Here is a 24,384-nt window from a genome sequence, read left to right as displayed (position 1 = left end):
TTACGTAGCATGTTGTATCGTATTTATATCATATTATAACGTATCGTATTATATCATATTGTATCGTATCACATCGTATCTAATCATAATGTATCGTTTCGTAACATTATGTATCACAATTATCAAAACAAGTATTGCATCATTAAGTATTGCATCCTAAAGTATTGCATCGTAAAGTATTGCATCATTAAGTATTGCATCGTAAAGTATTGCATCATTAAGTATTGCATCGTAAAGTATTGCATCATTAAGTATTGCATCTTAAAGAATTGCATCGTAAAGTATTGCATCATTAAGTATTGCATCGTAAAGTATTGCATCATTAAGTATTGCATCGTACAGTATTGCATCATGAAGAATTGCATCGTAAAGTATTGCATCATTAAGTATTGCATCGTAAAGAATTGCATCGTAAAGTATTGCATCATTAAGTATTGCATCGTAAAGAATTGCATCGTAAAGTATTGCATCATTAAGTATTGCATCGTAAAGTATTGCATCATTAAGTATTGCATCGTACAGTATTGCATCATGAAGAATTGCATCGTAAAGTATTGCATCATTAAGTATTGCATCGTAAAGTATTGCATCGTAAAGTATTACATCATTAAGTATTACATCGTAAAGGATTGCATCGTAAAGTATTGCATGGTAAAGAATTGCATCATTAAGTATTGCATCGTAAAGTATTGCATCATTAAGTATTGCATCGTAAAGAATTGCATCGTAAAGTATTGCATCATTAAGTATTGCATCGTAAAGTATTGCATCGTTAAATTTTGCATCATTAAGTATTGCATCGTAAAGAATTGCATCGTAAAGTATTGCATCATTAAGTATTACATCGTAAAGTATTGCATCGTAAAGTATTACATTGTAAAGTATTGCATCGTAAAGTATTACATCGTAAAGTATTACATTGTAAAGTATTGCATCGTAAAGTATTACATCGTAAAGTATTACATCGTAAAGTATTACATTGTAAAGTATTGCATCGTAAAGTATTACATTGTAAAGTATTACATCGTAAAGTATTGCATCGTAAAGTATTACATTGTAAAGTATTACATCGTAAAGTATTACATCGTAAAGTATTGCATCGTAAAGTATTGCATCGTAAAGTATTGCAATCTTGAATTATCGTATTGTATGCCACCCTAACATATCCTATCGTATCATATCATATTGCATCGTACCGCAACAAAGTTTTGCAACGTAAAGTATCGTATCAAATCATATTGTATAGTAATATATATTGTGTGGTGTTGTAATGTATCGTATCGTATCATATATTGTGAGATGGGCGATTCTCACGTACACCCTCCATATTTTTTAACTCACTGCCCGTTTAATTGTTGAATTTTCTAACAGTGTTTAAACTTCCTGTGTGAATCCACAGGACGGACAAATATCATCTGAGTGTAACTCTGAAATTCAAAGAGCATCAGTGACACAGCCGGGAGTCAGTATCAGTGTGTACCTCTGTGTCCGACAGCCTCTGCTGGCCCCTCTTGCTGCCCGTCATCATCTGGTCGTCCATCTCCATGTCGCTGCCCCCGCTGTGTTGAGTGTCACTGTTGTCGCTGCTGTCAGGACTGGCAGCCGGTGAACCTGAGAGCAGACGAGGAGACGGACTGAGAACCAGGAACCAGACCCACAAACTAAGAAGAAAGACATTCATCTTTCTTGATTTCCTGGAGCTCCAGGTGAGTCCGCACTGACCTTTCTTGTTTCCCATGGGGATGTTAGTGTTGAGCAGCGAGGCGAAGGAGCTCTGTTTGGAGAGCTGGGCCTTCGCTGCCAGGGCGTTATTCCACAGAGCTTTAATCAGCATGGAGGCCAGGTACAGCGTCTGAGGAGGACACAGACGAATGAGCACACCTTTATAATAAAAACCATCCACACTCTGAAGATACAGCAGCCTTGTTAAAATCACACGGCATGTTTTTGAGATGTTTCTGTGTGTGTGTGTGTGTGTGTGTGTGTGTGTGTGTATGTGTGTACCTGCTCGGTGTGTGCGCTCGGGTGCAGGCCTGACACCAGGTTGAGGACGTGTCGGAGAGGCACTGGGTCCAGGTTCTTGATAAGTGAGGGGAAAAGGTCGTGGATGTATCGGCTGCAGTGTTTCAGCTACGAGAACAAACAGAGGAGCAGAGTTACATTTCACATTACGAGAGGAGGAGGACAGAAATATTTTATTATACTCCACAACATGAGAGAGAACACTTTTAGTCTCAATGTTGAAAATATATCTGGTTTATGTTTTCTAGACTTATTGATAGAGTTAACAGTGTAATCAATACGAAAGAGGGGAAGGGCCACTGAAAAATAAAATCTAATCTGACATTTATTTTGTATTTACTTTAAGTCAGAATTCTGATGTTTGTCTGCAGAATTCAGAGATGAAAGGATTCTAGAATTCTGAGATGAAAGGATTCTAGAACTCTGGGATGAAATGATTGTAACATTTTGAGATGAAAGTCAGAATTCTGACGCTTGTCATTAGAATTCTGAGATAAAGGTCAGAATTCTAGAATTCTAAGATGAAAGGATTCTAGAATTCTGAGATGAAAGGATTCTAGAATTCTATTCTGAGATGAAAGGATTCTAGAATTCAGAGATGAAAGGATTCTAGAATTCAGAGATGAAAGGATTCTAGAATTCAGAGATGAAAGGATTCTAGAATTCTATTCTGAGATGAAAGGATTCTAGAATTCAGAGATGAAAGGATTCTAGAATTCTGAGATGAAAGGATTCTAGAATTCTATTCTGAGATGAAAGGATTCTAGAATTCAGAGATGAAAGGATTCTAGAATTCAGAGATGAAAGGATTGTAGAATTCAGAGATGAAAGGATTCTAGAATTCTATTCTGAGATGAAAGGATTCTAGAATTCAGAGATGAAAGGATTCTAGAATTCTGAGATGAAAGGATTCTAGAATTCTATTCTGAGATGGAAGGATTCTAGAATTCTATTCTGAGATGGAAGGATTCTAGAATTCTATTCTGAGATGAAAGGATTCTAGAATTCTATTCTGAGATGGAAGGATTCTAGAATTCTATTCTGAGATGAAAGGATTCTAGAATTTTGGGATGTAAGTAAATATTCTACAACTCTGAGATGATAGGATTCTAGAATTTTGGTACGAAAGTCAGAATTCTAGAATTCTAAGATTAATGTCAAGTGTTTTCTTTCTATCTTAACCTCCCAAAAACATTCCTTTAATTGGCCCTTATGGTCTCTCGTAAATCACCTGCACAGATTTCTTTGCCTTTATAAATTCATCCTTCTGAATGGCTGCATGTGAGTAACTTCCTGTTTCATACTCAACGATAATTCATGTGGTCAACAAATGTTCTGTCAATAATAATAAAACAATAAAAACAAACATGATGTTTAAAACAACAACAAGCTGTTTAAGGAGAGAGGTGTCAGGACACATCTACACTAAGTTACTGAAATGTGTTGGTGATGGGAGAGAGTTTAATACGTCCTCACTTCTTTTTCCACACATGCAGAACATCCCAAATTACTTTAAATAGCAAAAGGTACATTATTAATGTACAAGTGTTTTAAATATTCTACATTCAGGCAGACAAAGCCTGACTGCTCACAGATCGTTTCCCTGTAACTGATAAATGGAGCGGAACAAAGCTGTGCACAGTCAGGGGGAAATGTGTCGTTTCTCACCTGAGCTGCAGCCCAGATACAGTCCACATGCTGCGTGCTGAGTCGGCCCTCTGCAGCCAAGAAGTTCAGGATCACTTGGCACTGTTTAATGATCTGGAAAACAAACACACACACACACACACACACTCACACAGTTTAGACTGGCTGTGGAGGGAGAACGTTAAATGACCTGTAAACAGAATGTCAGAGTTAAGCAAACCCTGAGCGTGTTTACACACGTTCATGTTACTAAATTAAGGTTCTCACCTCTATGTGCAAATTTGGTCCAAAAATGTGCTCGACCACGTTGTTGTGGATCAGCCAATCAGCGAGCTCCTTCGCTATGGATCTGCAGAAACAAAGACAGTCATAGACGTGTGTGAGCCGGAGCATCTAAGAGCTGCTTCAGTGCATGTTGATTAAATGTCATCATATCACTGATTATGAAGAGTAGACTCAAGAGCACGGGCTCTACACAGATTCATCTCCAGGTCCTTTAAACTCACGTCTCTGTGTCTGACACCAGGGACTCGTTGTTGCAGACGTCGTTGAAGGTGTGGAGTTGGTTCTGAGGAAACAGACACAAATATTCCAGGATGAGAAAGAACAAGTTATTTCTCTGAAGCCCCCAAAATATAGAATGTCCCCTTTTTATCTCATCCAAAATACAAACATATTCATTTACAGAGTTAATGTAATCTAATATTTCGCAGGTGTTGCTGTCTTCACAGTGCCACGCACTCCTCCCACCCACCAGTGTGCCTCTTTACTGCCTACTTTAGGTGACCTCAGAGTCAGTCAAACTTCTCATGGTACAGGGGTTACTTGAGGTCGAATGCTGCAAAACTGAACCACTTCAGACTAAAGGGGAGCGAACGCTACGGCTTTAAAATCAGATGCTGATCTATTTTTTAGAACTCTGGGATTAACGTCGGAATTCTAAGAATGAAATCAGAATTCTGACTTTAATCTCAGAATTCTAAGAAATAATCTCAAAATTCTAAAAATTCAGGATTCTGAGAAAGAGTTAGAATTCACAGATTAAAGTCAAAATGAAGAAAAAAAAACAAATCTGAGTTTCAGAAAAATAACAATTTACTCAAATATTCTGAGATAATAATTTGCATCACTTCAAATAAATAGAGCTAATCTTTTATTTTTTAAATAACTTTTCTTGTAATTCCTACATAATTATTTTATTGACTCAGAAAAACAGAGCAATTAAAAAAAAAGAAATTTCAAGTAATTTGGAAAAAACATAACTAATCTTTATTATTATTCAAAATAACTTTTCTTGAATTCCTGAGATAATTACCTCGTTAATTAAAAAAAACTCAGCTTGTTTTTTTTTATTTCAATTAACTTTTCTTGCAATTCCAAAACAATTATCTTGTTAATTTGGAATTTTTTTTTTTTTTTTGTTAATTTTATTTTCAACTCTTACCTTTACCTTTTTTTAATGTATTCATTTTAACTATCTATATTCTAAATGTTAATTTTATGCGTTTACTTATTCTAATTAAACATATTGTATTGTTTTCAGTGTGCATTTGTCTCTAATTTAAAATCTATTTTTGTTTCTTAATTTTTCTTTCCATTATTTTATTTCTGCTTCTTGTTTTTAATCGCTGTAAGATCTTTGGGTTGTATTTGAGTTGTATTAACGGTGCTGTATATCTGGGGGCTAAAAGACCCTGGAACTATTGGTCAAAATGCACCTAAAGTCTGGACTCCAGGCTCTCTGTGTGCTCATGTTGTAGTTAGCTTCTGTCATTCATTTTTAGTTCTACTGTATGAATCTGATCTGAGGAATCATCGATCTAAAAGTTCCTGGGGAGAGTTCCTGCGGTTGAAAAGCACCTGAAGAGTCTCAGTTAGCCGTGTGTGAGTGATATCTGGACTCACTGTGATTTGGCTGAGTCCTGCCAGCCTCATGGTGAGCGTGGGGGACATGAAGTATTTGAAGGCGAGGTCCAGGCTCTCCTTGTCGAAGCACAGCGCGCTGTCCAGCGGCTCCTTCACCGTGCTCCACATCAGGTCGGCCATGTTTCGTGCCGCGCTCTGCCGCAGCTCCTGGTCCGACAGCTTACACAGATACCTGCAAGACACAGCCGAGGGTTTCATGCGCTCAGTTTTTAAAAAAGGTGGAGTTTTTGTTCCTGCTTTCATGTTTACACTACATTTTGTTTTGGCAGGAACGACGCCACAATCCGTCTTTGACCCAAGAGGGATTCTAAGAGAAAGTCCTTGACTGGACTGAGGCCAATAAACATTTACAAAATCTGCTTACAGAACAAAACAAGCTGCATGAGTTTTTAGAATCACAGATGTGAAAAATCAAATCAGGATTATTACTTCTATGAAAAGTTATTGAAGTAGCAGCCAATCAGAGGGATTCTCTGCCTCTGATTCAACACTCTGAACCTGCACGGAGCTGAAACAAGGAAAACATCCCCAGATCTAACGCCAGGCCACTTTGTAGTGTTTCTCTGCTCTGACTCCACGCTGTCGCTGATCCCCCAAACTCTCAACCTCGTGGTCAAAAGAAGAGGGCTCGTGTATTTTTAGCGTGTTGGCAGTTTGCCTCTGGTGTGTGCTGCCCTTTAGAGTCCTGAGAGACGGATGACAAAGAGCATTTTCCTCCACAATGCACTCCAACAATCAGGAGAGTGTGAGGGACAGAGGTCCTCTCCATGACGAGGACTTCACTGTTAAATCTGTCTGAATCTGGATCATGAAGCCCCGCTGAGAGACATGTAGGATCAGTGGACCCTTCGCTCTGTATGCAAATAAACAAAGCCTGGTTCATCTTAATGAGATTTTAAATAAAACATCAAATCACAAAATCCTGCATATCTTATGGTAATTTTAAAAATGAAAGAAGCTAATTTAATTCAGAAAAACAGAGCTAATTTTTTTAAAATAACTTTTCTCATAATTCCAAAATAGTAACCTTGTAATCAGAAAACACAGATATTTTTTTATATTTATTTAAAATAACATTTCTTGTATTTCAGAGACAATAATCTCGTTAAATCAGAAAAACTGATCTAATCTTTTATATAAAACTATTTTCTCATAAATTCTGAGATAATAATTTTCATTAATTCAGAAAAAGGAGTTGATATATTATTTTTGTAATAACTTTTCTCTTTGGAAAAACAAAGCGTATCTTCTTTTATTATTCAAAATAACTTCTCAAATTTCCGAGATAATGACCTCATTAATAAAAAAAAAACAGCCAATTTTTTTTAATATTTTGAATACATTTTCTCGTAACTCAAAAAAACAATTATTTTGTTAATTCAGAAAAACAGAGTATTTTTAAAAAAAAACAACTTTTGTAGTAATTTGGAAACAACAGAGCTAATCTTTATTATTATTCAAAATAATATATATATATATATATATATATAATATTTTCTTGAATTTGCAAGATAACTACCTCATTATGCCAAAAAACAAAGCTTTCTTTTTTTTTTCCTTTTTAAATATTTTTTCTCGTAATTCCAAAACAGTTATCTTGTTAATTCAGAAAAAAAAAGCATTTTTTTTTTTAATTAATTTTTTTTAATAATTTTAATGTTTCCTTGAATTTGCGTGAAAATTACCTCATTAATTCCAAAAAAACAAAGCTTATTTTCTTTTCTTTTTAAATATCTTTTCTCGTAATTCCAAAAAAATTATCTTGTTAATTCGGAAAAAAATAGCATTTCTTTTTACATTAAATATTTTTTCCCTTATTACAAAATATTTTTCTTGTTAATTAAAAAAAAACAGCTCAGTAATAACAAAAAAACAAAGCTTTTAAAAAAAAATTGTTTTTTTACATAAAATAAATTTTCTCTAATTCTGAGATATTTATCTTGTTGAGTCAGAAAAATAAAGCACATTATCTTTTTAATTAGAAATTACTTTTCTCATAATCACTAGATAATTATCTCATTAATTCTGAAAAAAAGAGCTGAATTTTTTTTTAACATTTGAGTGAACATTCCTTTATAAGCAGGATTATCCTTGTCTCAGGGTTCCCGTGGAAACAAAGAACATTGATGAATGGAATGAGTGACCCTCTGATCGCCGTCAGTGTGGGCAGCATCATTAGATTAGAGTGCAGCAGAGCATCAGCCTGCCTGCGTCACGTGACCGCGCTCGCTTCTTCTCGGGGTCATGTGAGGAGAGGTTTTTTCGCTGGAGGCCTGGCAACTGTTGCCATGGCGACAGAAGCTCTTCCTAGCAACACATGTGAGGCACTTAGGTATTTGTGGAGGAGAGCGCGAATGAGCGAGGTGCAGAGAGAGAGGGAGAGACAGAGAGAGAGAGAGAGAGAGAGAGAGAGAGAGAGAGAGAGAGAGAGAGAGAGAGAGAGAGAGAGAGAGAGGGAGAGAGAGGGAGGGAGAGAGAGAGGGAGAGAGAGGGAGGGAGAGAGAGAGAGAGAGAGAGACAGAGAGAGAGAGACAGAGACAGAGAGAGAGGGAGAGAGGGAGAGAGGGAGAGAGGGAGGGAGGGAAGAGAGAGGGAGAGGGAGGGAGGGAGAGAGAGAGACAGAGAGAGAGGCAGGAGACGAAATCAATCACGTCCGACTCTGACGGCTCAGACTGAGGGAGATGAAAACGTAACCGAGCACCTGAGTGAGAGAACACTTCAGGTTTCAGAATCAGTCTGCCTCAAACATCACAGACACACAGACATCTACAGTGTTAATATGTATGAATCATAAAGTCTCCTCCTCTCCTCTGCAGAAGTTGCGTCTCTGTCAGCGTGGTCTGAGAGGACGAGATGTCGGATGCTGAGACATCAGGGAGGCAAGGTGCTCAACAAAATGGCAGCTGTACTTATTCACAAATCAGAGAGTGAGATGGAGCTGAGGCAGAGCGCAGGAGCTCAGAGTCACTCCAGGAACACGCTCTCACTTTGACTTTGAGTCAAGAGACAGAGGATTCATGACTGTTGTTTATCTCATTAATGAGGAAGTGTAGGAACGTCTGCTCTTCTGCGTTTCTCCTATTTCTGCTGTCTTTAAAGAAAACTCAAAAGTACGACATGTTTTTAAAGACTTGTTGTCGTAGATATGCTACACGTACGATACGATCAAGATATTCTATTATTGCCTCAAACGATTATTCGAATGGTCAAAAATAACAACTCATCTTTATTATAGAGAGAAAGAAATCCTCCTCGGATTACTAACGATGGGAGCCAGGATGACATCACGCTGGATTGTGTTCTTTATGCTCTTGCTCTCCATACAGACTGTTTCTCCTTCTTTAGCTCTGACCTTCTTCACGGAATGTTCCATTTGTTCTAGAATTCTGACATCATCAAAGACAGAACTCTGACATCATCAAAGACAGAATTCTGACATCATCAAAGACAGAATTCTTACATCATCAAAGACAGAACTCTGACATCATCAAAGACAGAACTCTGACATCATCAAAGACAGAACTCTGACATCATCAAAGACAGAACTCTGACATCGTCAAAGACAGAACTCTGACATCATCAAAGACAGAATTCTGACATCATCAAAGACAGAACTCTGACATCATCAAAGACAGAACTCTGACATCATCAAAGACAGAACTCTGACATCATCAAAGACAGAACTCTGACATCTTCAAAGACAGAACTCTGACATCAAAGACAGAACTCTGACATCATCAAAGACAGAATTCTGACATCATCAAAGACAGAATTCTGACATCGTCAAAGACAGAACTCTGACATCGTCAAAGACAGAACTCTGACATCGTCAAAGACAGAATTCTGACATCATCAAAGACAGAATTCTGACATCATCAAAGACAGAACTCTGACATCATCAAAAAGAGAATTCTGACATCATTGACGACAGAATTCCGGAATCCTGTCTTTGATGATGTCAGAATTCTGTCTTTCAATGTTGTCAGAATTCTAGAACACCTGCTGTTGCTCTCCATACAGACTGTTTCTCCTGCTGACACCTGATTGGTGGATACTACTCAGACTACAGACAGAGACCAGAACCCCTTTCGGACTAAAACCCAGACCCTGAGATCCAGATTCAACATGTCTCTGAATCAGAATCTGTAATTACAGGTTAGTTGTAGCTGAAAGTAAAAAGCTTTGTCAGGTCTGTCCTCAAGAGGAGAAGAAAACTACGTCTACAATGTTTGTTTGTTGAATGGAGGTGGGATCCATCATTTCTGATGCTGCGTTCAGGGAAGTCAGGAAATCTAAACGCTGATGTTCTTTAGTGACACAGCATCAAGCAGACTTGTGTCTCAGTGTAAATGTTTGATCTATATAAAATAATGACTCGTAGTTCACTGACCGTATTACATAGGTGCGGAACGGTATGATGTGCTGCATGACGGCAGGGATGTGCAACCATATTCGGATCTGTGGGCAGAAACAAAAACCTTTATTTAACATTTAACCCCCAACAATACACAGAAACACAGAATAAGCTCCATTTGATGTCTTTAAAACTACAAATAACTCAATTTATCAAGATTATATCAATATTAACCTTTATTTATAAAGTTTTTTTTCAAAAGCTGTCTACAGGATGCAAAACCCAACACCTATAATTTCAAAAACAATTTTAAAAAATGAAATTAAAGTCAAATACAGGAAGGTTCTCCAATAAAAGCTCATATTTTATTCACACAATTTAAGTATAAACTGGTCAGGATGATGCAAAACATCTAAATTTACTTCAAATTATAACTTTATTAACAAAAACTTAACATTTTAAACACAAACTGAACATTAGAAAGGTATTATAATACATTAGAAAATAAAACAGAAGCCTAACTATCAAAAGTTGAAATCTTAATCTCCATTTAGGTTTGATTCATTGATTTCTAAGCTTTAGAAACACCAGGCAGTGTTCGGGTTAGCAGACTCACGTTGGAGACGATGGTGATGAAGGCGTGGGCGATGGGGAAGGGGAGGCTCTCAGGTGTGCCCAACTCGAAGCACTCCTTCATCAGAGAGAGACCGTGCTTCCCGCAGAACAGACAGACGTAACGCAGCAGGTGTAGAGGAACCTCCACGTCCTAGAAGACGAGAGGGAACAACTTTAAGAGTCACGAAACAAAGAGTGACTCCGGGTGTTCTCCAGGGTTCTGTCCTGGGGCCCCTTTTCTTTATCATTTCTCTTCCTCTCTGCAATACCTTCCACAAATTTGACATCCACTTCCATTGCTTTGCAGACGACACCCAGCTCTACCTGTTCATAAAACCTACCTCCTCCCTCCTGCCTACTTCCCTCCCGAATAGATTCTAGCTACATGAGTTCAGAGTATTTCAAGTAGAAATTGTAGCACCAGTTATTAAGGCCCGAGCACAGACTGGTATGGAGGCCTAATTGATTATTTTCACTAATTGAAGGCCCTTACAATGTCTGAAACTCCGCTTTTTTTCACAACGTCATCAGTCCTGGTGGAAAATTTGATAATCTTTGGGTTTCATGTACGACACCTAAAAGAATAAGCTCCATATCGCCCTCTAAGGTTTGCAAAAATTAGGGATGGGCATTTCAAGCCAAAATACTATCCGATAATTATTGGCATCTATTCCATGATTATTCCCATAAAAACGCTTATACAGGGCGCTGTCGGCCTAGCGGTCTACGAGCGTGTCCCTTAAAGCTGGGGTTGGTGTTCAGATTTAGATACACTTTTTGTTATACTGGTTAAAATGATCTTTATGTCCTGATGGTAATCATTACATGATGTGTTCTTAAAAAAGAGCGAAGAAAAGCTGCTATCTACAGCCGGAGTAAACCTTGGAAAACACCAACCAATCAGCCTTTTTTGGGTGCCAAAATTTTAAACCATTCAAATTCCGTCCTGCTGTTCTGTCCTCCTCCTGCAGAGCGTACATTTCCACAGCGTGCACTCTGAGTCCCCGTCTCCTGCCTCTGCTTCCCCTGACTCTACTGACTGCCCCTCTCGCTCCACCTCAGGCCTGTCCCCTATGACCAGATGAGGGTCTTTGCTCAGGACTGTAGTCCGGATCAGAGTCTAAAAAGCTCTCACCAACAAGCAGAAGAATGAATGACATTCAGTAAGTCCTACAGAAATGTAGATGTTCTGTAGCGTCCGTCCGGACTCTGTAGTGATGACGAGCCGATTGGTGAACACGTTGACCTTTAATAACCGGTCACTGTCGGCCGTTACCACGCCAACCAACAAAACAACAATCAATGTTTGAATGAATGAAGAACTTCTCCTCTTGTCTCTCCTCTCTCCCGCTCACACACTCTACACCTCTCCTGATGCCTTCACTGACCGTCAACACTGTAGGAATTAAGAACATCTACACTGAACAGGTTTAACAAACAGTAGAGCTGTTACAGTGTTATATATGTGTTAATACTTTTCTCCTGATATCGTGTCACCAGGACAGCTGGATAATGCTAGCATGACAGTTGTGAGTGCTAACAGCAGCCATGTTTGTTTGTGTTTTTAACTTTCACTATGAGAATGTTTTGGTGAGGACCGGTTTTGAATCAGTCACCATCATATGGTCGCAAGTCAGCGGCGCTCGTGCATGTGAGCGGGGGGGCGTCGTTTTGGAGGAGCTCCGAAGGAGGAGGGGAGGGGTTAGACGGAGTCATGAGGACATGCTACATTCAAATTCATGCTAGTTTTCCGAAACTGCCAACCCCAGCTTTAAACAGGGCTATAGACCTCGTCACAGAGGTCTAAAATTTGATTCCAGCCTCGACCATGCATGTCCTCCCCCACTCTCTACTCCCTACATTTCCTGTCCCTCTTCAGCTGCCCTATCCATTAAAATGTGAACATGCCCCAAAAATATAACTTGGGGGAAAAAAAGCACTTAAACAGCATGAAGAGACATAAATGATGAAAAAATATTAAAATATTTTTGTTTTATTAATGGGTGCAGGTCTGGTGAAACCTCAAAGTTGGGTGTTTCGCCATGTAACAGGAAGCATAATGAGGGTCCAGGCCTGAACACATTCATAAGCTCAAGTTTGCTCTTAATCATCAGTGAGGAGAGACCTGGAAGTTTTTCTCCCCCGCTCAATTGTTTTCTCCACTTTCACACAGCCTGCTCTTAAATCCCTCCAGAAACCCCCGAGCTCCATGAAAACTTTATTACAGCAGGAAGGTAAAATTCATCGAGCCCGCAGATCATCAGGGGACACATTACGGCTCTCAGGGGGACACTGACTACATCTGCAGGAATCCAAACCATATCCATTAAAAAGCATAACTCCCCCTGCAGTCCTCTTTTACTACCTCCTCGTATATACGGGCCCTAATCTACAAATCACAAAATCCTCATGAGTCCGTTTAACGGTTCAGAGGTGCTGCATTCCTTTAAAAACAACTTCACTCAACGGATTGTGATCTCTGGAAGTTTTCATCTCAGGATACAAAGAGCAGGTTCAGGAGCACGGGCCGATGAAGTCCTGCTACTGCGGACTCGGCATGCTGTAAGAAAACGTGGGCGTCCGTTTGAAGTGCGTTCACCGAGGACAGGAAATGTGAACAATAGTCAGCCGAACAGAACTCACGCAGAACAATCTGAACAATGAAACTATGAAATGTGCTTTTCAGAATCAGAGCTTTCTGCCTGTGAGATTACAGGTGATGAACATTCGAACAAACGTTGAAATAAGAACAGACAGAATAAAGTAGGTTGCTTACGTTCATGTCGCAGAAGGAGCCGAGGATGTTGCTCTCATGAGCAGATATGTCCTGAAATAAAAGAGACAGATTGTTATTTGAGGATATTTCAAACGATGAAGCCCATGTGGAAGTGTTATAAACTGCAGTTCATCGAGAATCCACTTGAGGCTGGCTGCAGAAACACAGGAAACTAGGGCTGGGTATCACCAGGTCCCTCGCGATATGATACCATCACGATTAGGGATGGGGACCTTTCAGATTTGAACCGATACGGTACAGATACCCGGTACCTGGGAATCAGTACCGGTACTCAACGGTACCAGTTTTCTGTACTTTTGTGTTTTTATGTGGTAATAAATATAAATTAGAAAAAAAAAAATCTCAAATTTGTTTAAAGGTGACATATCACGCTTTTTTCATCAACATATATTGGTCTAAGAGGTCCCCAAAACATGTCTTTAAAGTTTATGCTCAAAAAATCACTTTGAAATCAGATTCTGGTCTGCCTAAAAAACCCTCTTCTTCATTCCTCATCAGAACACTCTGTTTTCTCTCTGTGTGTTGTAGAGTGTGTGTGGCCTCACCTCTATCGTGGGGTGTGTGTTGTAGAGTGTGTGTGGCCTCACCTCTATCGTGGGGTGTGTGTTGTAGTGTGTGGCCTCACCTCTATCGTGGGGTGTGTGTTGTAGAGTGTGTGTGGCCTCACCTCTATCGTGGGGTGTGTGTTGTAGAGTGTGTGTGGCCTCACCTCTATCGTGGGGTGTGTGTTGTAGAGTGTGGCATCACCTCTATCGTGGGGTGTGTGTTGTAGAGTGTGTGTGGCCTCACCTCTATCGTGGGGTGTGTGTTGTAGTGTGTGTGTGGCCTCACCTCTATCGTGGGGTGTGTGTTGTAGAGTGTGTGTGGCCTCACCTCTATCGTGGGGTGTGTGTTGTAGAGTGTGTGTGGCCTCACCTCTATCGTGGGGTGTGTGTTGTAGAGTGTGTGTGGCCTCACCTCTATCGTGGGGTGTGTGTTGTAGAGTGTGTGTGGCCTCACCTCTATCGTGGTGTGTTGTAGTGTGTGTGTGGCCTCACCTCTATCGTGGGGTGTGTGTTGTAGAGTGTGTGTGGCCTCACCTCTATTGTGGGGTGTGTGTTGTAGAGTGTGTGTGGCCTCAGCTCTATCGTGGGGTGTGTGTTGTAGTGTGTGGCCTCACCTCTATCGTGGGGTGTGTGTTGTAGAGTGTGTGTGGCCTCACCTCTATCGTGGGGTGTGTGTTGTAGTGTGTGTGTGTGGCCTCACCTCTATCGTGGGGTGTGTGTTGTGTTTGTAGGCCGTGTAGAGGGGGAACTGGATCTGGAAAATCTTGGCGGCACACAGCAGCAGTTTCTCCCTCTCCTCTGTGCTCCAGGAGCTGAACGGGTCCTGACTGTCACTGCTGCTGCTTGCTCCAGCACCACCACCACCACCACCCCCAGAGCCACTGCTGCTCTCCCCAGGCCCTAGTGCTTCCATCTGGGCTTCAGAGGTCTGGCTGGCCCCCTGACCCTGGCCCTGGGTCTTATTCTGGTTCAAGTCCGGGGCGTCTGCATCCTCTTCCGCAGAGTCTCTTTCTACATTCACGGGTTCGTCCTCGCCAGGTGAGGACGGCTGGGGGAGGGGCCCGGGTGCAGCCTCGCCCCCTCGCCATTCAGACCGCTCAGTCCCAGAAGTGCCCCCTTTGTGGGTGTGATCCTGGACTCGACATAGGCGGTCTCTCAGGCTGCTGATCTGAGCGATGACCAGGTTGATGAGGGCGTAGACCAGCTGGTTGAAGACCTCCAGGTGCTTGTACTCCTTGAAGCAGCAGAGACATTGTCTGAGGACACAAAGCAGAGGACACAAAGGGTTAATGAGGAAATCCAGAATCACTGTTACTGAATGTTTTTAAAGACGGGAACAACTGATGAAAACTAATGTCACGTTTCTATACAACAGGGTCTTTGAAGAGTACTGACAAACAAAGGCTTGTAGTACCAGGAACTTTTAGTCCCAGGAACCTCTCTTCAGGAACTAAATGTGCCTGAAATCGTGTTATTGACAAAGAGAGAGCCAGTCCAGAATAGTTCTTGTGTAAGTGGAGTTATGTAAAAAGTTGTCACTAATCACGTTGACGGCAGGTTAGCTGTGTTAATTATCAAATAACATCAGGTTACAGGAAATATTTAATATCTCTGACTGTCTGCCCCTCTCTCTGCTCAGATGGTGTCAGTGTGTAAATTAAGTACCTGTTCTAAATAGGTGCATTTCGACCAAGAGTCCCGGGGTCTTTCAGCCCCCAGGACTACTTTCCCCCTGAACTAAAAGGTTCCTGTGCCCACATTGTTGTCTGCATTTCAACCGCGGGCTGAAGTCCCGGGTTGATTGTGTAAATCAGGCCAGTGACGTATGGAGGGGAAAATAATGAAAATGTACTACACCACCAGACCAGTAGAGGGCAGTAAAACAAAGAGGAATGCCATTCATCACAGATGACACCATAGAAGCAGACGGACAGGCAGGTATCATTATGAGCAACACAACAGTTAGCTTGTTAGCATGAAGAGACTCAGCTGGCGCGGTTTTAGATGGTGCTATATTTCATCACAGATGGAAAAAACAATGACTGTGAATGGTTTTTGTAAAAATTTGAAAAAGAAATTGTGAAAAAATGTTTTTGAAAAAAAAGAAAAATTTGAAAAAAAAAATACAAAAAAAATGTTGAATTAAAAATTTGACAAAACAAATTTGAAAAAAAAAATTGAAAAAAAAAAATTTTGTCGAAAAAAATAATTTTTGTCAAATTTGAAATTGTGCTTCAAAAGCAGAAAACGAAAGAAAGTGAAAATTTTGCGCCTGCAGTTAAAACATGGAAAAAGCAATGAATGAATCAACACCAGTAGAGGGCAGTAACACAAAGAGGAATGCCATTCATCACAGATGACACCATAGAAGCAGACGGACAGGCAGGTATCATTATGAGCAACACAACAGTTAGCCTGTTAGCATGAAGAGACTCAGCTGGTCTGTTTTAGATGGTGCTATATTTCATCACAGATGGATTCACTGAATCAACACGTGAGAGGAGATAAGATAAAACTTGGACCCTGGTTCCTGCCACCAAAAAAACAGAGTTCCTGGGCCCGGATGGTGAAGTTGTGGACCCAGTCTGCAGCCCCTGTCAGGCATGTCATTCCCCCACACTCTCTCCCTGTTTCCTTCCCTCTCCACTGTCCTCTCCTCTATAAATAAAAGGTACAAAAACCCCAAAATATAACTTTAATAAAAAACAGAGTTCCTCAAAAGACTCCTAGTTCCTGGGGAAAGTTCCTGCTGTGGAAAAGCACCTTTTGATAATTGAAAAGTTCTATTTTTGGACTGAATTGTAAAACTTTGAAATCTCCTTTAAAGTTTCTTGTTACAAAAACCACAGATGTGTTTTTCCCCCGTCTCATTTCCCCTCCTTCCAAAGAACGCCTACGTACAGATTTGGTTTCCCCTTTTCTCTGTCTCCTCAGATAGAAGCGTTACAGACCAACAGATAGAGCACAGGAGGCTCTACGAGGCTTCCTTCTTCAACATTTAAAGAATGAGTCAGCAGGATTTGAATGTTTAGGTCAGCTCTTTCCAAGTCTCCTTCAGAAACCAAATCTAGAAACATTCCAGCTCCATGAATCAAAACAGACGTTAAACAAACCATCACTCACAATCTTCACATCGGCACAATCTGGGTTTCTGGGAATATTTACGTATCAAAGTGGAGCAGATCACAGAGGCTCGTCTGAGCATGACTTCACAGTGTGTGTGTTAAAGTTTTGAGGAAGCTGCTGAAGAAGTTTGTAACGACTCTTTAATTTCCACAGATCAGATTATCTGAGCGAAGCCAAACGGGCTGCAGTCGCTCCTTCTTCCAGGACTTCCTCTCTGCTTTCAATCAACTTCAAGATGCTTCTCCAAAATTATGAAATTAGATTTTCAATTTTCCCCTTTCTGCTGGTTTTCAGAGACCTCCTGTTTCTATGCTGAGACGGGGGAGCAGAGGGGGGTTGACTAAAAACCGAGTGCAACACTTTGATCAGGGCTGATTCTGGTATCTTATAGCCTGGGCTCTACTTTATAATATTTTGGGGGGTCTTAAAGATGAACAGGTACAAAGAGTTTGGGAATTAATCCAGTTGACTGCTTCAACCGGACCAACATAATCTTCACGGCAAATTCACCGGATCTTAACATGTCCATTAGAAGTCCTTGTTTGGTCCCTGACAGGCTCAGACTGTCAGAAAGGATCCCTACAGCAAGAGAGCTACTAATCGTGAGAGGCTATAGTCCTCGTCTCCAATCCGCTATGGTCCGGCTTCAGGACCTCCGGACAGCTGGAGTCATGTGACCGAGGTTTTCCCCTTCTGTAATCCCTGAATCAAGGATTCTCCTCCTCCTCCTCTCCTCATCCATGTTGTCTTTCTGGTCCTCTGAAAACCTCTGACCTGTTGACTCCAGGTCTGGCTCCGCTCATCATGACTTTGGTTTGTTGTTGTAGTTAAGTGAAATACGATCTGGTGATAACACAGAGTGTTTTATTCTGAAAATTAACCGGATGTTTTACTTTTGTTTTGGTGAAACCTGACTTCCTGTCCCGCTCCATCTGCTCTGTTGAGATTGATGCGTCGTGCTCCGGCCTCCGGCACAAATCCAGTGGATCCAGTGGAAGTTAACGCATTGACTAGAATAGAAAGCGATCAGATCCTGTGCTGTGACGGATCAGACACAGACCGGACACAGATCTGGTGGAATTTGGCCGTAAGGGAAGGAAAGATGAGCGAAGGAAATGAGCGTTAAGGGAAAGAAAAGGAAAGCTTAGGGAAGGAGAGGAACGCCAAGGATAGGAAAGGAACTCCAAGGGAAGGAGAGGAAAAAGAAGCTAAGGAATGTAAAGCTGAGGAAAGGAAATGATCGCTAAGGGAACGAAAGGAAAGGAAAGGAAAGGAGAGGAAAGAGTGCTAAGGTAAGAGAAGCCAAGGAAAAGAAAGCTAAGGAAAGGAAATGAGCGCTTAGGGAAAGAAAGGAAAGGACACGAGTGCTAAGGGAAGGAAAGGAGAGAAAATAAGCACTAAGGAAAGGAAAGGATTGCTAAGGGAAGGAAAGGAGAGGAAATGATGGTTAAGAGAAGGAAAGCCAAGGAAAAGAAAGCTGAGGAAAGGAAATGATCGCTAAGGAAAGGAAAGGAAATGATCTCTAAGGAAAGGAAATATAATGATTGCTAAGGAAAGGAAAGGAAATGATCGCTAAGGAAAGGAAAGGAAATGATCGCTAAGGGAAGGAAAGGAGAGGAAAGGAGTGCTAAGGTAAGAGAAGCCAAGGAAAAGAAAGCTGAGGAAAAGAAATGATTGCTAAGGGAAGGAAAGGAGATGAAATGATCGTTAAGGGAAGGAAAGGAAATGAGCGCTAAGGAAAGGAAATGAGAGGACATAAGCACTAAGGTAAGAGAAGCCAAGGAAAAGAAAGCTGAGGAAAGGAAATGATCGCTAAGGTAAGGAGAGGAAAGGAAATGACCCTTAGGAAAGGAAAGGAAATGAGTGCTAAGGAAAGGAAAGGAAAGGAAAGGAAATGAGCGCTAAGGAAAGGAAAGGTGAGGACATAAGCACTAAGGAAAGGAAAGGAAATGAGCACTGGAACACAACGGAGAAGATCCAGTGGAAGTTAACACCTTGACTAGAATAGAAACCTATCAGTGACGGATTGGAGTAAGCGGCCGACTCAGCACCCTAAACCTTGGGGTCTTTTCATGTCAACATTACCAGATAGTGAATCTCAGCAGCACTGACCTCTGAGTCCAGGAGCTGATGTACCCGAGCACTCGCAGGGCATGTTCCTTCTTCAGCTGGAAGCCTCCTTCACTGCTGTCTGCATCCGATACTGAGGAGAGAGAGGAGGAAACAACGTCACACAACATCCACAAACATCTGATCAGAACGTTTATTACCCAGCTGTGTTAAATACTTGATTCTGATTGGTTAAAACAGGAAATGCAACACCAGCAACAACCTGATCAAACATCTCACATTACCTCTGATGGAAATGTTCACTTTCATGTGCAGCAATATCACGCTACTCTTAGTGCAAGTGTTGTCTCACCCTATCAGGATTCTGATGCACATAGCCACCTGCTCACTACATGTTATTATAGACCTTCAAAGATCCGGATCAGACGTACCCACTGCAGGAGAGTCAGGTGTGAGTCAGGTAAAGATAAAGGAACAGAGGTAACCTCTCTGGCTCTGCGAGGAGTAACTCTCACTCTCTAAAACCCCAGCACAGGCTCCTCTGAGACTTCAGACTCCTGAGTTCTGGGATCTCAGCCCAGCTTGGGGGTCTCTGTGCTTTGATGAAGTTGTCTGGGAACAGGCGCACAGGTGCCAACATTAAATCCAGGTTATGGCAGCAGCAGCAGCAGCTTACTGTGGATATAAATACAATGAGGGGGAGGACGTCTCCTGCAGTGTGTGATCACAGCGCTCGGCTCAGCAGTCGCTGCTACATTCAGACAGACTGGAGGCGTTTAAATATGAATGCTCCAGCTGTGACTCCACAATAATTACGTTCGTCCAAAATGTGGTTTTCAGAGACGACAGCTGGCGGAAGGAAGTGAGGAAGAGCTGACACACTGGGAATGAGAAATATGTGAACAAGATGCTTCCCGAGAGGGCTGCAATTAATTTAAGTAGAACTAATGTGACGACTGAGGGCCAGTCAGCCATGCTAACTGTGTACCCAGGGAACGCCATGCTAACTGTGTACCCCAGGGAACGCCATGCTAACTGTGTACCCCAGGGAACGCCATGCTAACTGTGTACCCCAGGGAACGCCATGCTAACTGTGTACCCAGGGAACGCCATGCTAACTATGTACCCCAGGGAACGCCATGCCAACTGTACCCAGGGAACGCCATGATAACTGTGTACCCCAGGGAACGCCATGCTAACTGTGTTCGCCAGGGAACGCCATGCTAACTGTGTACCCCAGGGAACGCCATGCTAACTGTGTACCCAGGGAAAGCCGTGCTAACTGTGTACCCCAGGGAACGCCATGCTAACTGTACCCAGGGAATGCCATGATAACTGTGTACCCAGGGAAAGCCGTGCTAACTGTGAACTGTGTACCCCAGGGAACTCCATGCTAACTGTACCCAGGGAACGCCATGCTAACTTTGTACCCCAGGGAACGCCATGCTAACTTTGTACCCCAGGGTACGCCATGCTAACTGTGTACCCCAGGGAACGCCATGCTAACTGTGTACCCCAGGGAACGCCATGCTAACTATGTACCCCAGGGAACGCCATGATAACTGTGTAGCCCAGGGAACGCCATGCCAACTGTACCCCAGGGTACGCCATGCTAACTATGTACCCCAGGGAACGCCATGCTAACTGTGTACCCCAGGGAACGCCATGCTAACTGTGTACCCCAGGGAACGCCATGCCAACTGTACCCAGGGATCGCCATGCTAACTGTGTACCCAGGGAACGCCGTGCTAACTGTACCCAGGGAACGCCATGATAACTGTGTAGCCCAGGGAACGCCATGCTAACTGTGTACCCCAGGGAACGCCGTGCTAACTGTGTACCTCAGGGAACACCTTGCTAACTGTGTACCCCAGGGAAAGCCACACTAACTGTGAACCCAAGGGAATGCCATGCTAACTGTACCCAGGGAACGCCATGATAACTGTGTACCCAGGGAATGCCATGCTAACTGTGTACCCCAGGGAACGCCATGTTAACTGTACCCAGGGAACACCATGCTAACTGTACCCAGGGAACGCCATGCTAACTGTGTACCCCAGGGAACGCCGTGCTAACTGTGTACCCAGGGAACGGCGTGCTAACTGTGAACTGTGTACCCCAGGGAACGCCATGCTAACTGTAAACAGGGAATGCCATGCTAACTGTGAACCCAGGGAACGCCACGCTAACTGTGAACCCAGGGAACGCCATGCTAAAAGAATGCTAACACCAAGTTATAGGCAATGCTAACACTCTGATGCAAGGGTTTTGATGCTTTTCTGTTCTTCTTTCTTTTATTCCTTTTTCCTTCTTTCATTCCTTCTTTCTTTCGTTCTTTCTTTCTCTTTTTCTTTCTGACCTTTCTTCCTTCTTTCTTTCTTTCTGTCTTCACTTCTCTCTTTCCTTCTTTCTTTCTTCCTTCCTTCTTTCATTCCTTTCTTTTTTCTTTCTTTCTCTCTTTGTTCTTTCCATGTTTCTTCATCCTTTCTGTCTCCTTTCCTTCCGTCTTTCCTTCCCCATTTCTTCTCCTCTTTTTCTTTCTTCTGGTCTCCCTCTCTTCTCTCTTTTCTTAGACCTTTCTGGAGTCCCTGAGCTCCCTTGTCTCGTAGGTTCCTCTGGATCTCTGCTGCTGTGGACGTGGTCCAGACTCCAGCTGCTACAACTACTACTATCCGTCTCCCCACTATCATCTCTAAAAGCTGTTTTTCGGTTTTCGGCCAATAATTTTCATTTGGGTGCATCCCTACTCTTTCCTTGTATCACCAATCAGGCTCTAAACACTGATTACAAACATGAGAAGAACATCCTGCAATCCTTCACACACCCTCAGAGAAGCGTCCTCTCTGTCGAGGAAACCCCGGGGCTCAGTCCTGCTGTGAGGACACACCAGCTGAACACGCCCCAGCAGGGGGGGGCCCTGCTGTAAACAGGGATCCTGTCTCTGACATGCCGAACACACAGACACATGCTGCTGCTGCAAATCTGAGGTCAGAGGTCGCACACAGCCGGAGCACATGGACCTGCCAGTCTTAGAGACAGAGCTGTCACAGCTGACGGCGCCCTGCTGTCCCGTCTCGACCCTTCATAACAACAGTTCGTATCAGAGACGGTGACGAGGCCGACGGAGGGATGAGATTTGATGTTTTCTTTGTCCTCGTTGAGGGGGATGTTTTGAGGTTTGATGTTAAGACAATGGTTTCCTTTCAGCTTTGTGTCAACAGTTTACTCAAACCCTTTCCTGAGTCAACAGGACGGAGCCTCACGGAGGACAGAATCAGAGCCTGATCCAGAATCTGTCTGATAACATCAACCCGCTGGGCTTCATCAGCAAACATCAGCCGTTACTCATTCAGAGCGACGCGGCTGTCCGGCGTTCTTATTCAGCTGCCTCCCGTAAGAATGGAGAATTAATGATGCTGACCTTTAAACGCCGTTTAATGGACTGCCTGACGAGAGCGCCACACAAAGAGAGGGAGACGGGCGGACAGAGAGCGAGCAGGCAGGCGTGTGTCAGACTTCACCCTCTCCTTATTTAGGATTTACAAACTTACATTGTAGACTCAAACACCAGACCTGAACTCGCTCGGATTACGGTCTCATCCTTTATGTCTCCTTGTCTTATCCCCTCCTTTCCTTCTGTCCTTCCTTCACCATTTCTTCTCCTCTTTTTCTTTCTTCTGGTCTCCCTCTCTTCTCTCTTTTCTTAGACCTTTCTGGAGGCCCTGAGCTCCCTTGTCTCGTAGGTTCCTCTGGATCTCTGCTGTAGATTCCTTTTATGGGGTCTGTCATTCATCCTTTTCTTCCTTCCTTCTTTCTATCTTTCCTTCCTTCCTTCTTTCTAACCTTCTTTCCTTCCATCCTTTTTTCATTGATTCTCTTTCTTTCTTTTTTCTTTCTTTCTTTCCTTCCTTCCTTCTTTCCTTCCTTCTTTCTATCTTTCCTTCCTTCCTTCTTTCTAACCTTCTTTCCTTCCATCCTACTTTCATTGATTCTTTCTTTCCTTCCTTTCATCCTTCTTTCTTTCCTTCCTTCTTTCCTTCCTTCCTTCTTTCTTTCCTTCCTTCTTTCTAACCTTCTTTCCTTCCATCCTACTGTCATTGATTCTTTCTTTCCTTCCTTCCTTCTTTCTTTCCTTCCTTCTCTCTATCTTTCTTTCCTTCCTTCTTCCTTTCCTTCCTTCTTTCTTTCCTTCCTTCTCTCTATCTTTCTTTCCTTCCTTCTTCCTTTCCTTCCTTCTTTCTATCGTTCCTTCCTTCCATCCTTCCTTCTTTCTTTCCTTCCTTCTTTCTTTCTATCTTTCCTTCCTTCCTTCTTTCTTTCCTTCCTTCTTTCTTTCTATCTTTCCTTCCTTCCTTCTTTCTTTCCTTCCTTCTCTCTATCTTTCTTTCCTTCCTTCTTCCTTTCCTTCCTTCTTTCTATCGTTCCTTCCTTCCATCCTTCCTTCTTTCTTTCCTTCCTTCTTTCTAACCTTCTTTCCTTCCATCCTACTGTCATTGATTCTTTCTTTCCTTCCTTCCTTCTAACCTTCTTTCCTTCCATCCTACTGTCATTGATTCTTTCTTTCCTTCCTTCCTTCTTTCTTTCTATCTTTCCTTCCTTCCTTCTTTCTTTCCTTCCTTCTCTCTATCTTTCTTTCCTTCCTTCTTCCTTTCCTTCCTTCTTTCTATCGTTCCTTCCTTCCATCCTTCCTTCTTTCTTTCCTTCTTTCTTTCCTTCCTTCTTTCTAACCTTCTTTCCTTCCATCCTACTTTCATTGATTCTTTCTTTCCTTCCTTCCTTCTGTCTTTCTATCTTTCCTTCCTTCCTTCTTTCTTTCCTTCCTTCTCTCTATCTTTCTTTCCTTCCTTCTTCCTTTCCTTCCTTCTTTCTATCGTTCCTTCCTTCCATCCTTTTTTCTTTCCTTCTTTCTTTCCTTCCTTCTTTCCTTTTTCTTTCCTTCTTTCAGAGACTGAAACAGCAGACGTGGACTCTCTCTGATTGTGGTCTCATATGAAAAGGTTTAAGGCAGTAGAACCGTGTCATGCGTTCAGGATTGAAGTATTTCCCCTGATGCCAGATTCTGAAAATCTTGTGGGAAGTCTTCCCGGAGGACAGAGGGCTTTTATACCCGCAGCATAATGCCCTTTGTTTCTGCCATGGGTGACAAATTCAAGGAACAAAAACAACATATAGGGACTCCGTAAGGTTCTGGGTCACCGGTCTCTGAGGAGTGGTTTGGATTTAAAGCTAATCAAAGCGTTCAGGTTCATCCTCAGGAAACACCGAAAGGGGTCAAGATCTCC

At 42.1% G+C, this 24,384-nt stretch overlaps 1 protein-coding gene across 1 annotated transcript in view; it reads right to left on the bottom strand.

Moving 5' to 3' along the window:
* Nucleotides 1-20,104, bottom strand: part of usp34 (ubiquitin specific peptidase 34) — a 51,932-nt gene extending 31,828 nt beyond the window's left edge. The window contains exons 1-14 of the mRNA XM_034687434.1: nucleotides 20,091-20,104; nucleotides 19,919-19,983; nucleotides 19,145-19,235; nucleotides 14,607-15,162; nucleotides 13,341-13,391; nucleotides 10,566-10,715; nucleotides 9,986-10,053; nucleotides 5,575-5,767; nucleotides 4,176-4,237; nucleotides 3,937-4,018; nucleotides 3,691-3,783; nucleotides 2,005-2,130; nucleotides 1,723-1,852; nucleotides 1,481-1,611 (exon numbers count right to left, since the gene is read on the bottom strand). Of these exons, the coding sequence (XP_034543325.1) occupies nucleotides 1,481-1,611; nucleotides 1,723-1,852; nucleotides 2,005-2,130; nucleotides 3,691-3,783; nucleotides 3,937-4,018; nucleotides 4,176-4,237; nucleotides 5,575-5,767; nucleotides 9,986-10,053; nucleotides 10,566-10,715; nucleotides 13,341-13,391; nucleotides 14,607-15,162; nucleotides 19,145-19,235; nucleotides 19,919-19,983; nucleotides 20,091-20,104 (1,812 nt within the window). The remainder of the gene's footprint in view (nucleotides 1-1,480; nucleotides 1,612-1,722; nucleotides 1,853-2,004; nucleotides 2,131-3,690; nucleotides 3,784-3,936; nucleotides 4,019-4,175; nucleotides 4,238-5,574; nucleotides 5,768-9,985; nucleotides 10,054-10,565; nucleotides 10,716-13,340; nucleotides 13,392-14,606; nucleotides 15,163-19,144; nucleotides 19,236-19,918; nucleotides 19,984-20,090) is intronic.
* Nucleotides 20,105-24,384: the final 4,280 nt, after the last annotated feature.

This window comes from Notolabrus celidotus, chromosome 7 (assembly GCF_009762535.1).
Source record: "Notolabrus celidotus isolate fNotCel1 chromosome 7, fNotCel1.pri, whole genome shotgun sequence".
Taxonomy (NCBI): domain Eukaryota; kingdom Metazoa; phylum Chordata; class Actinopteri; order Labriformes; family Labridae; genus Notolabrus; species Notolabrus celidotus.
Note: the sequence above shows the minus strand (reverse complement) of the source record. Positions and strands in the feature narration are given on the sequence as shown.